Source organism: Sciurus carolinensis, chromosome 11, assembly GCF_902686445.1.
Source record: "Sciurus carolinensis chromosome 11, mSciCar1.2, whole genome shotgun sequence".
NCBI classification, from domain to species: Eukaryota; Metazoa; Chordata; class Mammalia; order Rodentia; family Sciuridae; genus Sciurus; species Sciurus carolinensis.
Genome location: NC_062223.1, coordinates 70,648,066 through 70,664,595, shown reverse-complemented (window position 1 = coordinate 70,664,595; position 16,530 = coordinate 70,648,066). Strand labels below are relative to the sequence as shown.

Sequence of the window (16,530 nt, the reverse complement as noted above, 5' to 3'; positions counted from 1 at the left end):
GCAAATAGAACGAAGGGCAAAAAACAAGCAGTGGAGAGGCTTGCCGCGGTAGCTTCACCTTCAGCCTCGCAATGCTCCACGGCGGTTCCCCCGGGATGGGAGCCAGTGTGTGTGTAGAACACAGTGCGGGTCTGGGTCACTTGATTCAGATGGACGCTTAGACCTTGCGTTGGGGCCCATCAGTACGACACTCCTTGACTAGAGTTCCTTGGCAATCTGCATTCTTAGTAGTTACTTTATTCAGTCTTTTGAGGATTGTAGCGGAGTTAGAAAGCTCCCCTCCCCGCCAATTGCTCGCCAGTTGCTCTGAGAGAGGAGAGCCCCACATCGCGCTGCTGTAGATGGAAAGGGGAGTATTTCAACCTAAGGAATATCACACAAAAGTCACAGCGAGTGCAAGCGCCGAGGTTGTCAACAACATTTATTTAATTCTTGCTTGTCAACTCCTGAGCTACGACATGGAAGTACAAAGTTAAATAGGACAAGATTCTAGTCCTCTAGGCACCAACGGTCTTGGAGGCTAACACACTGGCAATTTCAATACTCTGCGGTAGTTACAATGCTAGAGGTAGGCACAGGGTGTGCAGTGCAAGGGAGGAAGAGAATATCTGCTACCCACTTCCAGGCACTCTATTAACGTGATTCCACTTGATTTTATTCCCTGATTATGAAAGGCAGGTAGTGATATCCCCACTTACATGAGGAAACGGTCTTAGAGATAAATTTACTTAGCCAAATTTCTCTCCTACAAAACCAAGATTCAACCAGGTTTGGTTTTGAAAATCTGGATTTTTCTGCCATACCAAAATCGCCTAGCCTCAGAGAATCAGAAAGTGATTTCAGAGCTGAGTCTTGAAAGAATCCTGTAAACCATGGAGGCAATTGTATCAGGGGTTGGTGTTCAGGGCACTGGAGAGCTTGAGCTAGGGGGCCTTGGGGCAGGCAGGTAGAGGAAAAATTATTTGCTACTCAGGATCAAACAGAAAATAAGTTTTTTGAGTTGTGATAAAAAACGTGAACCTCATTCGGTAATCTTCAAAGAGTTTCTGTCAGGTAAATGGCTTCATGGGATTTGTATTTGACTCCCGAGGTGGAATAGGATGGACAAAAGTAAGGACACTATTTTTTGCAAGGGTTTTTCTATAATTTAAAGAGAGAGAATATGGTTTCAAGCTAGTACAGTAGCAATGGGGATGGAGAGAGATGGGGATGGAGGAGAGGTAAGTTCAGATGTTCTTAGGAAATATAATTGGAAGGACTTTTGCATTGATACAGATATTTTTAAGAGGTACTATCAGTAGAACTTGTTGACTTAAGGTAGTGGGGGGTGAAGAAAATGAGAGTCAAGGGACATGGATTTCTGGCCTGATTGAAAAAATATAGTATTTACCAAGAAGAAACAAAAGATAGAATAATTTGGGGTGAAAAGGAGATGAACTGTTGAGTATTACATATCTCACATTTGAGTAGCAATCTCTACTGGATAGAAAATCTTATTTAGTGAGATGGTGATGGCTATAGATACTAGTAATGTGTTCCAGGGGACCATGAGTAAAATGATAAGAGCCAAAGACTAAGAATGGAGCAACGAAGAACACCAGCATTCCATGAGGAAGCAGAGAAGGTGAAACTGTGAAGGATGAAGACAGGCATGGTAAGAGAAGTTAAGTATGCACTGGATGAAGCAGCAAGTAGGCCATTATTTCTTAGCATCAGGGGAGGAAAGAATAAACAGTGAGAGCAGAGGTCTTATTGTAGTAAATTGAAGCGCAAACATGACATGAAATAGTAGAGAGGTGGTGGGCATCAGATCTGAGCCTTCTGTAACCAGTAATAACAGATCACGTCCTCACCCTGTTTTCAAATCTCTGGTTGAAAATAGGAAGAGGTGGAGGGAAGGGCAGACAAAAATTTGTGGTTATATCATCTTGCTGAGGAACTCAAGGCAAGAGTAAAGAGACCTGAGTGTGAGGGTGCAGGGTAGGGTTGGGAGTCAAGCCAAGCTCACACAGCATCTCAGAGTTAGGGAGATGAGCTGTCTGCAGTTGTTGAGGATTCAGCAGGGCAGACTAAGGGACTGATTCACCATCATAGGGCAGAGGATAAGTCAGCTGTCCTAGCAGGAAAAGATCAAGGGTTGAGTAGTATCTTCAGCAGAGCTGGAAAGTTGGGTGTTCCCCAGCCTGTCACAGGATCCCATCCAGGGCCGGAGCAGAAACCCTGACCTTCCACCTCTTCATTCAGACAGGACTCATGGCAGCCATGGGTGACCTAGGGAGGAGGTGGGCATTAGATCTGTCTCTGCTGGTATCAGTACCAATAGACTGAACCTCCTGACCCTGTGTTCACATATCACCAACTTACAACTGCACCCAAGTTTATCTTAGCCAATCCCATACTCATATGAGATCTATGCCCTTGCACACTCACATCAAAGAGTCCTGCTCCATGCTGCTGATAGAGCCTTGGGTTGAGAAAGCCAAGAGGGGGGTGACCACTGAGGATTCTGTGTTCATTTATCAAGGACAGGACTCCCCCAAACACTGGAGTAGAGGCCTGCAAGGTGAAGGTGCAAGTAGTGATCAGGGTTTCAGAATGATTGGATCTTTGGGAAGAATGTTTGAAAGGATTAGAGGTCTCTGAGGAATCAGGGGTTCTGGGGGCAAGGTGCTAGAGGTAGGAGGCAGTTACTGAGTGGGCATTTGGAGCCAGGCTGATTCTCACCGAGGTTCCAGAAACCCATGGAATAGGTACACTGTTGCTGACCACCCAGTAGCCATCGGAAAGTGCAGCAACATCTGGATAGGCACGGCCACTAGCATTGAAGTAACTGGATGGTGGCAGGTGGGGGCTAGAGTTCAGGAACTGGACTACAGCTTCCTCCTGAAAAGCATTTCTGAGTAAGTACTCACCTATAGCTTGCCCATCAGTGTGCTGAACTGAGGACCTCCCAACCTTCTATCTCCACACAGACATGCACGTACCTGGTATGAAGGCCTGGGGAACACGTTGCTGAAGCCGCCACCACTGATATAGTCAACTACCTCATTTGTGACAAGGAAAGGATTCTGGAAGGAAGTGCCTCCTACTGTGGTGACATAGGGGCTGAGGGAGAATACGGCGTTCAGATAATACATAAGCATGGCCTAAATCTTGCTGGAGAGCTCCTATGGGAAGCATGTACCCATGCCTCAAGGCATGGTCTGAGCTGACTATACATACTTTTCTCTAGAGAACATTCATTTAATCTGCCACTAAAATGCCTAGGGAGTGAGGAAGAGGAACTTTGGGAGCTGTGTCCTACTCAGGAGACTTGGGGCCTAGGACCTACAGAAAGAAGAGAGGGGAGTGCAGCAACCAAGGCAGGTTAAACTAAGGGCTGAACTGTAGGAACACCTGACGGAATCAAGGCAAAGGTGCTAAAATCACAAGGTCACAAGTGAACGATTTGTGATTACGGGTAAGTGGTAGTTTGGAGTGCTTACCTGGAGGCTGGGAAACTAGGACGGAACTGGTGTCTTCCAGAGACAGACCAACACCCAGCACCACTGTCACCTAGCAGAGAGACAAGTTTGGAACCGTATTAGTTAGTAAGATCTTGGTAAGTTCAGATGCTAGGGAGGAAATTTGGTTATCAGCTCTTATTGCAGAAGGTCAGAGCTTAAAGTTCATGTCAGTGGTCCCTGTTGAGGTTCTGAGTTCAGATTATGAGTCAGAGATCAGGCTCAATGGTCATGATTGCGGGGGTGGGTGTTCAAAGCTCCCAAGTTGGGTGGGTGGGGGTAGATTGCCTAAGTTCAGTGTAGGAGTTCACCTGAGGCAAAGAGCAGGGTAAGACCCCGAGTGGCAGCCTTCATGAGCTCGGTGTTGACCCTCTGGATGTAGGCACTGCTGAGGGAATCTTCATCATCGCCATAACTCACAGTATGCACATGTGGCAGAGATGACTCATTACTGAGCAGGAGGAGCCACTGCAGAAAGGGTTCCTGTGCCTCATGCCGTCCTGGAATTTTTTTTTTTTTTTTTTGAGAGGTGGGCACAAAGGTAGTCATTGAGGGTTTGTCAGGATCTCTTTAGCTCGAGGCATTCCCTTGTCAGAGCAGGGATCAACAACCGCCTCCAACCCACTTCCCCACCAGGTAGTCCCCTTAGCAGTACCAGGGCTACTGTAGACCCATGTGGAGATGTTGGCACCAGCACTCATCAGGTATTGCACATCCAGACTGGCCTCAATCCCTGCCCGGCCCCGGCCCTGTTTGCCGACCACTCTGGCTACTGATGCCTGGTGTGCAAAGTTGCCACCGAAGAGGCGCATGAACTCAGCAAGGTCTGAGTCATGGAAGTACTGCTCCAGGAACTGTGGAGGAGTCAGAGTAGGGATCATGAGTGAGAGAGTGATAAGGCACTGAAGACTCCTTGGGGAGGCTGTGTGAACCATGGGGCTCTCTGCGTGGCTTACCTGGGCACAGGCCTGGCTGTTGTTGGTGGTGCCAGAGCCCACGTCTCGTGCTGTCAGGTTGTATCGCTCTCGAAGCACAGATGGAGTCACTCCAAAGTGCAGGCCAACAGTTCCTGCCACTTGTGGCTTGGGGCGTTGCCTCAGGGATGATGTGGGGGGAAAGCGGTGTAGTCCCCCCACTGTGGAAAGAGGTCAGGTTGAGATCTGATAGACTTCAGTACTCACTTTATCCCTGATCTCCCAAAAACCGCGCCCTATGGCATCTAAACTTTTCAGCCCCTGGATCTCCTTGCCCCAACCCCCACCATTGCCACTTGGTTTACCAAAATCCACATGAGGGGCCAAGGCCTGAGGGAGCTGATAGGGACGTAGGGACCTTACAACATGGATCTTTGCTGGTCCCCCCACATAACGATGAAATTCAGCCCCAGGGAGCAGCAGCTCTGCCTGTCTGGAGGTCAGAGATCAGAAAACAGAGGTCAGAAAGCATGGAACAGAGCACCACTAGGCAGTCAGTCATCTCCTCATGCATTAACTACTATTCACAAGCTCTAAGCAAACTCTCAACTCCCTCCCTTTGGGGTGACTGGTCTCCCTGGGACAATTGGTGTCCTCCAAGGGGCAATCATTCTCTCTCACCGGACGCTCAGCCAGCAAGTCAGAAAGTCCTGCGTAGTCACTGAATTGCAGTTCCGGGCTCCAGCTGCCCAAAGCCATTTTTGGACTGTGTGGAGGGTAAGTGGTGATGGCCGGACCAGCTCAGCCACATCCTCTATGGTTAGATATTTTCCTGCAGGGATTCAAAGAGAGCCTTGCTTTTATGGCTTTCCTAAGCTGCTTGTTTGAACCTCAAACAAGAAACATCAGGACTTTCCAAGGAGGGCTGTGCAGGTGCTGGGTATATTCGAGGACCAGGGGAAGAAATGTCTGGAAAGACTTGTAATGCTATGGTCATGAAATATAGATTTACCCTAAAGGTCAGTAGGTTGCAAATTCTGCACCATAGCACGCATTTCCATGATCATGAAAAGCAAATGAGATTAATATATTTAAGTTTTCTATTTTATCTCCAATAAGTTTTCAAAACTTTTGGAACCAATTATAACATCTAATTTACCTCATGTCACCGTACTTGTTGAGTTTAAGCTTAACATGGTGGTGAACCACTATTTCCAACATGAAGCCACACACATTAGTACTCCCCTCTCGGATGACCTGAGACTGTCCACCCCCGCTGACTTCCACTCCTCACACATACACACTTTCTCTCTGCCATGAAAGACTTTAACCAGGGAAGGGATACAATCCAGCTTGGCCATTGGAAGACTTTTTTGGGCTATAGTGGGTAGTACAGTGGGACTGAGGTAGAGGGGAAAAATGACTACAGACCAATCAGGGGGCCGGGCATTCATCCAATAGAAAGAATAAAACTGAGTGGGTGGCAATGAGAGATGGCCAAATGTGGACTAATCTAAAGACAATTTAAAAGTTGAAATTGGCAGCCTTAGTGTCTGAATAGAGGAGAAAATGGGAGTGAATTTGATGGAGGTGATGGGAAATTGAATTGATGAGCACTTGTAAGTATTAGGTTCTATTTCCTCATTTCTCTTTAGCTGGTAAGTAATAGAATTTGAATCTAGAGCTGATCATAAAGTCTGTGCCTTTAACCTTATCCACCTTTTGCTTTTTAGACTGAGGAAAACAGGTGGAACACGTGGGGAAGAATGTTACTTTGGTTCAGTTAAGTTCTAATTCACTTTTTTATTCGAACTCCTCAGTGATAGTCACTGCCATACATCTGCCTTGTATCACTCTCTCGTCAGGCACAAGGAGCTTGACCCTGACATGATCTCTACCATCTCATGCCCTGCCCAACCCTGTTTCCCTCCATCGAATTCCCCTTCCCGCCCTTGGTCCTGACAAGCACCATAGCGAGGAGAGCCAGGGTCCGACACAGCCTGCACCAACTCCGAGAGTCTCTCCAGGTTCTGCTGTCTCAGGGCAAAGGTGAGACTCAGCTCTTCCTCGGAGTCCACACGGCCCAGGGACACCCAGCCTGGGGGTAACCTGCAAGGTCAGGGGACAGGGCCTTGGTTAGGGTGTGGAGGGAAATATGGGTGAGTCAGGGAAGGTTCTGGATTAGGGACTGAGACTTTGGGTAGGATCTCAGAAGCAGATAGGGATCATAGAAGGTGAATGACAGACTAAGCCTGGGAAACCAGATGGAGGCTATGGAGGCAAAAGGAGCTGGTACGAGGGTGAGGGAAGCTAGGACCAGGACAGTGGGTACAGAACAGGGCATGCAGAAGAACGAAGTCAGTGCTAAGTCAACTCACGTCCTCCGTTGGTCAGGCTCTGGGGTGTAATGACATTCGCTGGCGATGATGAGGGCAAGGAGCCCTAGAAGGCTGCAGGGACGGCAGGTGGGTTTTAGTGGTAGCTGAACTGTCATTATGTTCCCACTCTCCAGCATGTACTCTTTCCAACATGATCCCCTTCACCCGGGGCCCCCTAATTTCTCACCAGGCTCTGAGTCCCATTCTGCCTTTCTGCAGATCTGCTGTCATGTGACAGATCACATGGGTCCCATTTTCCAGGGCCACCACCCTCCCTGCCTAGTAACCAGTGACGTTGTAGGCTTCTTCCTCTCAAGTGGTCCTGAGTCCTGGGAAGGGGTGGGGCTGCCACTAGATTTCCGCTCCCTGCTAGTTTAGCACAGCTCCCCACCTGCTGCCCAAGCCCGCCCTTCTCCCAAGGAATCATCACAAGGGGTGGGCTCTGGAGGCCCACGGACATGGGTTCTTCCTAGCTGTATGATTAAGAAAAATAATTTGATTTCTCAGACACTAGGTTTCTACATTTCTAATACAGAGACTATTATAAAAAGTGATCTGCCTCATAGGTTTACAGTGAAAATTTATTCCAAGTTAAAGCAGCAAATTGCCCAGCAGGGCCTGACATGGCAACGACTCAACAGATGTGAGCTCTTAAGCTCCAAGGGGGAAAAATATCACTTCACTTGGCTACTCCTTTTTTTGTGGGGCGGATATTGGGGAACCTGGGGACATCTTACCACTGAGCTGCATCCCCAGTCCTTTCTATTTTTTGATAGTTTCTTGCTAAGTTGCTAAAGCTGGTCTCAAACTTGCATTCCTCCTGTCTCAGCTGGCCTCTGGCCCACATTAGAAGGAAAAGACTGAAGAGATATGACTGTCAGTCTCAGGCTAGGCTCCTGAGCTCCTGGTGCAATCCCCATCCTAGGTGTCCACATGTCCACAATAGGTGCCTTCTAGTCATCCCCACAGAACACAGCTGGAGGCTGGATACAAACTGCAGTTTATTAAGGCTCCAGAGTGAGAATTGGCACTTGTTCCTGGGCAGGGGCAGGGGTGTCAGTGGAACCCAAAGGAGCTGGGTCCAAACGGGCTAGAGGGACCTTCCCCATTCCCCTACCCCCCCAATAAATAAAAGTCTTGCTCCATCAGGGTGCTGGCACAGGGCAGGAAGTCCTCCCTGAGGAGAACCAAGGGCTGCTGCCTCCTTCATATTCCTTCCCACAATGGACCTGACTGGGATGAATGTGGGACTTGCCCCCACTGGAAGAATTTGGGGCAGAGAGCTGGGGCTTGACAGTGGCCTCCCTGTGGCCAGTCATGGTCCGAGGCTGCCCATGGCAGGCTCAGAGTGGGGCCTGCATTGGGGACACTGTGCGCATCCCAGGTCGGGGCCCAGCCTGGGCCACAGCTAGATGTGCAGCTCCGTGTCATCAGGTGGCTCCAGGCCAGACTCTGTGCTGAGTGCTGAAGCTGAGGGGCCCTGGGCCACCCCAAATGGTGAGACAACGGGTGAGCGAGCAGCCAGAGGAGACAGCGAGGGTGAGAAGCTGGGGGACATGGCAGCTGAAGACAAAGAGCCTTCATGGCTGATGGGGGAGCGGTGAGAGGATGGTGGGAAGATGGCCCGTGCTGCAGCTGTGCTTGCAGGCTTGGGGGGCACAGACTTGGCTCCTGGGTGGGCCACAGCAGTGATGAGGGGCGGCGGGTCAATACGGGGAGCAGGGGGACATGGCCGCGCTTCATCCTTGAGCCGAGCGATCTCTGTGAAGACACTGGCCAGTGGCTGGAACTGAGGGCACCAGCTCAGCAGGTAGTCCCAGTTATAGCTGCCGCGAAGCTCCTCCTCGCCAGCCACAATGGCGGTCAGTGCACCTGCCACACATGGTTTGCCATCTGCTGGGAAGCCATAGTCCCCCGTGGTGTGCGGGGCTCAGGCCACAGCCCCCCAGGAAGGCTGTGGCAGTGGCTGGGGGTCCCTCCTCTCGGTACAGAGTGGCTCCTGCACCTGGCAGCAGCAACCCTGCCTTTCGACCCTTATACCAGGTGTCAGGGGCAGGCGGCTCACAGGACGTGTCACTCAGTCCATCTGCATCCTGCTGGATGCCTGAGTCAGGGCCACGGGCAGCCAGGGAGGAGGCCACACTGGCCACACGGGGGAACTCGTTGATCATGCGGATCTCGTCATCCTCCGCAGCCTCTGCTGAGCCTCGGCCACTTGAGTGTGAAGGGTCCAGGGAGCCACCACGGGGGTAAGGTCCTCCAGCTCCTGGCCCACCATAGCTGGGGAGAGTCTGGTGATACAGGTGCTCTGATGGTGGTGGGACTGGGTGGCTCCCGGCCAAGCTTCTGCAGGGAGCCACTGGCTAGGGGTGCTGCCTGTGACATTGGGCCAGGGGCTGCCTCAGCCTTCCGGCTGCGGGCCCGAACAAGCCCTAGGACCAGGGCTGCCAGTGCAAGCACCACCACAACCCCCAAGGAGGCTGCCACAGCCCCCACCAATAGCAGGTTAAGGTCAGGTGCCAGGCCTAGAGCTGTGTGGGTGATATCTATAGTCACAGGCACCGTGGCACTTCTGGAACCAGGCAGAGGCCCTCGTGCTACTACCTCTAGCCTCAGCTCCCGTGGTGCTTCACGCCGGGTCCGGCCCCCACCCCCAGAGGTAGTTGTTCCACTGCCTGGTGCCTGACTGTCCACCCGCAGATACAGGACACCTGTAGTCTGGTTGATACCAAAATAGGGGGAAGAGGTGGCAAGGGAATAGAGCACCAGGCCATCAGCACCCCCATCCTCATCCGTGGCCTGAACGTGACCCAGGCTGTGGCCTCGTTGGGCACCTTCTGGCACTTGGAAGTGGAAAGCTGGAGCCAGGAACACTGGGTCATACTCATCCTCTCCAGTCACCAGCACTGACACAGTGACAGAAGCTGAGAGATTCCCAGCATCAGCAGCACCCACCAGCAGCCGAAAGCTTCCCGTGTGCTCATAGTCAAAGGGCACTCGTGCCCGCAATTCCCCCGTAGAGCTGTTGAGCGCAAAAGCCTCACGACCCTCAGGCCCAGGCCCAGCCTCCAGCAGGGTATAGCGGAGCCTCCCAAAAGCCCCAGCATCCCCATCAATTGCATGCAGAGTGGTCACAAGAGTGCCTGGAGGCTGGTTCTCAGCCAGGCTAGTGCTGAGCAAGTTCAGTGGGAAGGCTGGGCCATGGTCATTCACATCCTGGACCTCAACTGTCACTGGTGCCAAAGCAAAGTGTGCCCCGGCAGGGTCAGCAGCCTGTACTACAAGCTGATGGCGAGCCTGGGTCTCACAGTCCAGGGGGAGGGCCAGTCGCAAGGTGCCAGAGCTCTCATCTAGCTCAAAGAGCCCCAAAGGGTCACCTGAGCTGAGGGTGAAACGCACAAGGCCATGAGGGCCAGGATCAGCATCGGAAGCCTCCATGTGCAGCAGCTCAGCTCCAACAGGTATGTCCTCAGGTACTGTCACGTGGTAGGATGCTCGGGTAAAGACAGGTGGGTTGTCATTGACATCCAGCACGGTGACGGTCACTGGCACAACTGAACTGCGGGGTGGCTGCCCTCGGTCAGCTGCAGTCACAGTCAGATTGTACTGTGTGAGGCTTTCAAAATCTAGAGGCTCAAGCAACACAAGGCAGCCTAGTGCCTGGGGGCCTGGTCCAATGCCCTCTCCAGCCTCAGCCAGCCGGGATTCCAGATGGAAGACTCGGCCCCGGTTGCCACTAATGATGCTATAGTCCACAGTGGCATGGGTGCGGCTTCCATCAGCATCTGTGGCCTCCAAGGTGAGCAGGGTAGAACCAGGGGGTAGATCTTCAGTCACAGCCACACGGTAGTGTGGCAATGTGAAGCTTGGGGCATGATCATTCTGGTCCTGTAGCTGCACATGCACTGTGGCTCGTGCTGCCCGGCCTGGAGCCCCATGGTCGCGGGCTTCCAGCACCACATCCACCACTCCTGGCCCCTCGTGGCCCAAGGCCCCTGTTCCTACTGTTGTGAACAAAGTTCCTGAGATGAGAAGGGAGGGAAAAGAAATAGTCATTTAGCAGCAGCTGTGTGTGAGCAGCTTGGGAAGTCAGACTCCAGGGAATAGCCTGTGTCCTTGGGAGAGTTTGGAGTGGCCTTGTCATGGATTCACAGCTCAGGGAACAGATTCTAGACATGCAGTTAGGACAGGGCTTATCATATTAAAGACAGAAGGGAGAAAATGTCCTCCCTAGGTCAGAGATTAGGAATCAATATTTTGAGTAATAAATTCTAGGAATAAGGTCCAAATATGGCCCAACATGGTCAAAGATAAAGCGGTTAGATTCTGGGGAAGACACGCACCATTGTTGGGGTCAACAGTGAAGCCTTCAGCAGGGGAAGCCAGATGGTAAGAGATGTGACCATTGGCACCTGAGTCCCGGTCAGTGGCAGAAACAGAGAGAATGGCACTACCTGGGGGAGTGTGCTCAAGCAGCATTACCTGAGGAGTGAGGAAAAGTGTTCAAGGCCAAGCTGCCATGCTTGGCATCCATTCCAGCTTGGAGCTCATACTCCTTAATATTTGAATTAGAGCTGCCCACCTTCTCCCCTTTCTGGCCACAGGATGCAGAACCTGGACATAGTTCACAGGACCTGGAAGGCTGGTCTGAGATGGGACCCTCACATTCCAAGATCAATTCCAACATCCAGCCCACCTCAATCACCTCCAGCTCTGCCACATCCCTCCAACAGGAACAATCTCCGGCCCAGTTATGGGGACGTTCAGGGGAATGGGTACCTGGTAGAGGCTCTGTGAGAAGGTAGGTGCATTGTCGTTGACATCCTCCACAAGCACTGTGAGGTTGGCATGGCCCTCGTGAGGTCCATCATGAGCCAGCAGCTGCAGATGGTAGTGGTCACGCTGCTCAAAGTCCAGGGGACCCGTGAGGGAGACACGGCCTCCATAGCGGCCAATACTGAAAGGATCCTGAGGCCCAGATGGGCTCAGCACATACCACAGCACCGGTCCAGAGTCCACATCATTCCCTGTTACCTGTGCAATCTCTGAGCCCAATAGTGCATCTGCAATACATAGGACAAGATTGAGTAGGGTATAAAGCACCCCTGGAGCTGCAGGGTGAGTACTAATGCCTCTCTGTCACCCCTTTATACCTCTTGTTTTACCCAGCCCTCACCTTCAGACACTCGGAGCTCCCAGGGCTGGGGGATAGTGGGGCGATTGTCATTGGAATCGATGACCATCACCGTCAGGGTAGCTGAGCCCACCAGGGCTGGGCTTCCTCTGTCTGTGGCCATCAGTACCAGCCTGGACACAGAGCACAATCAGGGTGCAGGGTCTAGGGATAGAAGGGCACCCTGGGAAGGGCTAGAAGGACTCAGGACAGAGCTGGGTTCTGGGGGAATTTGTGGGGTGGCCTAGGAATTGAGAGGGATTTAAGGGCAGGGCTTGAAATTAGAAAGACCCAGGATAGGGACTTGGGTCCACAGGGGCCAGGCCTTACCGTGCTTCAGCCCAGATCTCACGGTCCAGGATGGCTGTAGTAGTGATAGTGCCTGTGGCTGGGTCTACATGGAATAAGCCCCGTGCTGGCTGGGATGCAGCCAGACTATAGGATATCTGTCCTCCAGAGCCTTGATCCAGATCATCTGCCTCCACCTGGTGAGTGTAGGAGGTTGCTGGCACTGGTTTGGCCACAAACAAGTTTGACCAGCCCTTGCCCCCTATCTTCCTATCACACTCCACACCTGCAGCAAGGGCCCCTCCAAGGGCCGGGACTCTGGCAGGAAAGCCACATAATGGGGCCTCAGGAAACGTGGAGCATTGTCATTGGCATCTTGAAGGGTTAAGGTCAGGACAGAGAAAGCAAAGGCTCCTCCACTCTCTGCCTGCAGGACTAGTCGCAGCCGTGGGCTTGTCTCAAAGTCCAGCCCTTCTGCTGAACGAACTGTGATGGCTCCTGTTGGGAGGAAACTGCATCAGTGACAGCCACTTTCCTTGCCTGGAGCCTCTCCCACCACTCAAGGGCAGCCCCTCTCCCATTAAAGTCTCCTCTGGCCCAAAGAACCTACTTCCCAGGAGCCTGTCCCCCCAGAGCCCTTGCTCCCCTCCTTACCTGTACTAGGCTGGATGGAGAATATCCCTTTCTCATTCCCACTGAGAATGCTATAGGTAATAGGTCCATTTGAGCCCCCTGTGTGGGCAGCCTTGGGGTACATGATAGGAGTCCCTGTAGAAAGGATGAGAGAGGACAGTATCAGTTGGACTGTGAGTACTACAGGAGTTTGGGAGACATTTTCAATGAGTAAGTCCAGACCATCCGAGGATACAAGTCTGGGACACATGGCTAGGGACCCACCTATGGGTGCATTCTCACGAAGTGTAGCTTCACTACTAGCCCGGGGAAAGCGGGGTCCACGCTCAGACTCCCCCTGCAGTCCAACAATTACCACACCAGTGGCAGAGCGAGCTGGACGGCCAAGGTCAGTAGCCACAATGAAGAGGACACGATCTTGGGGACCCAGAGCTGCAGGGGAACGGGCTACGCGGATTTCACCAGTGTAAGAGTCCACCGTAGTGCCAGGAGGCGGTGTGCCTGCCAGCCGGTATAGAATGGAGGCATTGGCACCAGCATCACGATCTTCAGCTCGTAGTGTGGCCAGAGCCAGAGTTGGAGTACCGAGGCTGGGACCTGGGCGGGGTAGGCGCAGACGCAGAGGGCTAGTGGGGAAAGTGGGTGCATGATCATTGACATCACGCACTGTGATGGTGATAGGCACTGTTGTGCTCAAGGGCCCAGCAGCTGCACCATCCACCGCACTCACAGAAAAGGCATAGCTGGAACAGTGTTCTCTGTCCAGGGCTGTGGCTGTGCGAAGTTCCCCAGAAGTAGGCTCCAGCAGGAAGGCCCCTGCTGTACCTGAACCCAGGTAGTAGGTCACATGGCCGTTGGCCCCAGCATCAGGATCATGAGCCTGTAGTTGCAGCAACAGGGTCCCTGCAGGTACATCCTCAGGCACCTCCACAGAGTAGGCAGGTACAGGAAAGGCTGGGGCATGGTCATTGGCATCCAGCACTGTTACTGTCACAAGTAGAGTGGCACTGAGAGCTGGCTGGCCTCCATCCCGGGCCTCTATTCGCAGCTGGAATGCTGGCTCCACCTCCCGGTCTAGTGGCCTCATGGTGCCAAATTCCCCAGAGGCAAGATCTAGGGTAAAGGCTCCTGATGGGTCCCCATCTGCAGAGAAGGGTATATACACATAAACATGCATGTCTCAGTTCATGGGGATGGTGCTGATTTAAAAGCAACAGCAGAAGGAAATACAGGGGTTGGAAGGGGGCTGGGAGAAAGACAAAGAAATAAATTACAACAGAAACACAGAAAGTAAAGCAAGATACTCTAAAGCAGTTGTTATCATTCACAGTGTGGTTTGAGAATTCCTTGGAATCCCCTGAGGCCCTTTCATACACATAAGGTCAATTTCTTTCATAGGGGCTGGGGAGATAGCTCAGTCGGTAGAGTGCTTGCCTTGCAAGCACAAGGCCCTGGGTTCGATCCCCAGCACCGCAAAAAAAAAAAAAAAAAATTCTTTCATAGTCATCATATGCCTTTTTCATTCTCATCTCACAGATGTACGGTGGAGTCTACAGATGCTACATGACATACAATGACATCATCACTTGGCTAATGAAATGTGTGCTTATGTATTCTGGTACATAATTTCTAGAATAGGGAGAAAGTTTAGGGCATGAACGTGTGTATTTTTAGAGATTCAGTTTGTGAGGCTACCTTTGGTTACATCTATAACCTCTGAAACTTCATCATTGTCCAACAAATTGCTATTTGAAATCCTAACATTTCCTTGTGCTTGTGCAGAAATACAGCAAGCAGTACACTTCATTGGTTTTCTTCTCAAGGATACCTAAAACTACGTTTTAATATCTAACACAATAAATATTGATATGACCACATAAAAATCCTTTAAGGTTCTCAAAAAGTAAGAGCTTTAAGAATTCCTGAGGGGCTGGGGAGATAGCTAAGTCGGTAGAGTGCTTGCCTTGTAAGCACAAGGCCCTGGGTTCGATCCCCAGCACTCCCCCCCCCAAAAAAAAAAGAATTCCTGAGACCAAAGTTTGAGAACCACTGTTAATGGTGAGAGACAAATAAAAGAAATAGAAAAATAAACACAGAGACATAAAGGGAGACAAAGAGCTAGAAAGGTATAGAGGTACCCAGATACGCTGAGAGAAGCATGAAAGAAAAAGTGGGAGACATAACAAGAGGGGAAAGGAGACAAAGACACTCTGACTGAAACTGTCAGTGGCCAGTAAGGGACAAGAACCAGGCTGGTGAGTGCTGATTCAGTGCACATAGGACAATTCTCACCAAGGATGCGGTACTGCAGCTGCCCATTGGCTCCTACATCTGGGTCGGAGGCCCTCAGCATGGTAAGAGTCTGGGGGTCCTGACCCTCAGGCACTTCCAAAGATAGGTGGACATTCCCAAAGGTTGGAGCATGGTCGTTCTCATCCTCTACAGCCACTCTCACCGTGACGTGAGTTAACAGAGGGGGTGAACCCCTATCCCGAGCATATACTGTGGGGAAGAAAAATTAATGAGGTCTAGTCTGCCCCTTTCCCATGAAGAAAATGATACCACAGTGTTCATACATGTTTACCACACACACATAAACCAGAAAACATCTCTTTATGCACACACTTTAGGCCCACATGTGTACATGCATAGCATACATGTGTCAGAATATGTCCTTTTGCTTCCCACATCCCAAGTTTGGTACATATAAGATGTATCTTGATTAGTGGTGCTGTGACAGAAAAGACAGTAAATAAAGCATTAAAAGATCTAGACTCAAGTTCCAGCCCTGTCATTTCCAAGATGTGTTAGCTTCAGCAAGTCCCTTGAACACTGATTCTCAATATCAATATGCTTCATGTTGTTAAGCAGCTGCAGTATAATCTGAGGGAGGCCTAGGGGGCAGAGCTGTGACAATATGCATTTGAGAATTTGTATGATCACAGTGATGACAGCCTAGTAGTAAGTTCACCCTGTAAACCTGCCTAACTCTTGACTCTTCAGAAAGGTCCAAAAATAAAACAAGAGCTTTGCTATAATATGTAGAAATGCCTAGAAGATCCTACTTTGGAGTTTTTCTCCATGTTTACAGTGCCTCTGGCTCTTGGGGTCCTGTCAAAGTGTACCTGTCAGGTTGATCTGCTCCTGCTCCTCTCGATCCAGGGCCCGAAGGGTGGTCAGCACTCCAGTGTTTGGGTCGAGAGAGAAGCTTTCACCAGAGATGCCTCCATAAGTCACTTGCCCATTGGCCCCTGAGGAGGGGTAGCATAGAGGGCGATCAGAGGGTAAATATACTCTTTATTTCCCATGTCCGTCCTTCTCACAATTCATCAGCACAGGTCTTACCCAGGTCAGGGTCGGTTGCTCGAAGAGTGAGCAGAGACGTGCCAGCAGGGCTATTTTCACGCAAGAGGACACTGTACTCCGGCTGCTCGAAAATAGGTGCCTCGTCGTTGACGTCAACGACACTGACAGTTAGGAGCTGAGTGGACGAGCGTGGCGGGGAGCCGTGGTCTGAGGCCACCACGGTCAGTATGTGCTCAGCTCGCTGCTCCCGATCAAGAGGTCGCACCACGGACAGCGCTCCTAGGTAGACAATAAGACAGGTTTGGTAGCAACCTCAACCCTCCATATCAGAACCC

General features: G+C 51.2%; 2 protein-coding genes across 3 annotated transcripts in view; both read right to left on the bottom strand.

Annotated features, from left to right (window-relative positions):
• Positions 1 to 406: 406 nt before the first annotated feature.
• On the bottom strand, positions 407 to 7,019 carry Tpp1 (tripeptidyl peptidase 1). 2 transcript variants are annotated; one of them, XM_047516783.1, is made up of 13 exons: positions 6,983 to 7,019; positions 6,796 to 6,867; positions 6,387 to 6,526; positions 5,099 to 5,249; positions 4,783 to 4,910; positions 4,460 to 4,638; positions 4,159 to 4,357; positions 3,815 to 4,003; positions 3,486 to 3,555; positions 2,985 to 3,105; positions 2,725 to 2,883; positions 2,431 to 2,556; positions 407 to 2,271 (listed from the first exon to the last, which is right to left on the bottom strand). In XM_047516783.1, the coding sequence occupies exons 1-13, from the start codon at positions 6,997 to 6,999 to the stop codon at positions 2,131 to 2,133; spliced, it is 1,692 nt and encodes a 563-aa protein (XP_047372739.1). In that variant the 5' UTR covers positions 7,000 to 7,019; the 3' UTR covers positions 407 to 2,130. The 2 variants fall into 2 exon arrangements, with proteins under 2 accessions (XP_047372739.1, XP_047372738.1); XM_047516782.1 differs by having other exon boundaries at positions 6,796 to 7,019.
• Positions 7,020 to 7,382: 363 nt separating this feature from the next.
• Positions 7,383 to 16,530, bottom strand: part of Dchs1 (dachsous cadherin-related 1) — a 34,440-nt gene continuing 25,292 nt past the window's right edge. Inside the window, 13 exon segments of the mRNA XM_047518319.1 lie at positions 7,383 to 8,716; positions 8,718 to 9,116; positions 9,118 to 10,817; positions 11,139 to 11,277; positions 11,575 to 11,858; positions 11,972 to 12,102; positions 12,299 to 12,453; positions 12,543 to 12,754; positions 12,911 to 13,024; positions 13,154 to 14,032; positions 15,182 to 15,391; positions 16,015 to 16,140; positions 16,235 to 16,474. Of these exon segments, the coding sequence (XP_047374275.1) occupies positions 8,204 to 8,716; positions 8,718 to 9,116; positions 9,118 to 10,817; positions 11,139 to 11,277; positions 11,575 to 11,858; positions 11,972 to 12,102; positions 12,299 to 12,453; positions 12,543 to 12,754; positions 12,911 to 13,024; positions 13,154 to 14,032; positions 15,182 to 15,391; positions 16,015 to 16,140; positions 16,235 to 16,474 (5,102 nt within the window). The 3' untranslated portion in view covers positions 7,383 to 8,203.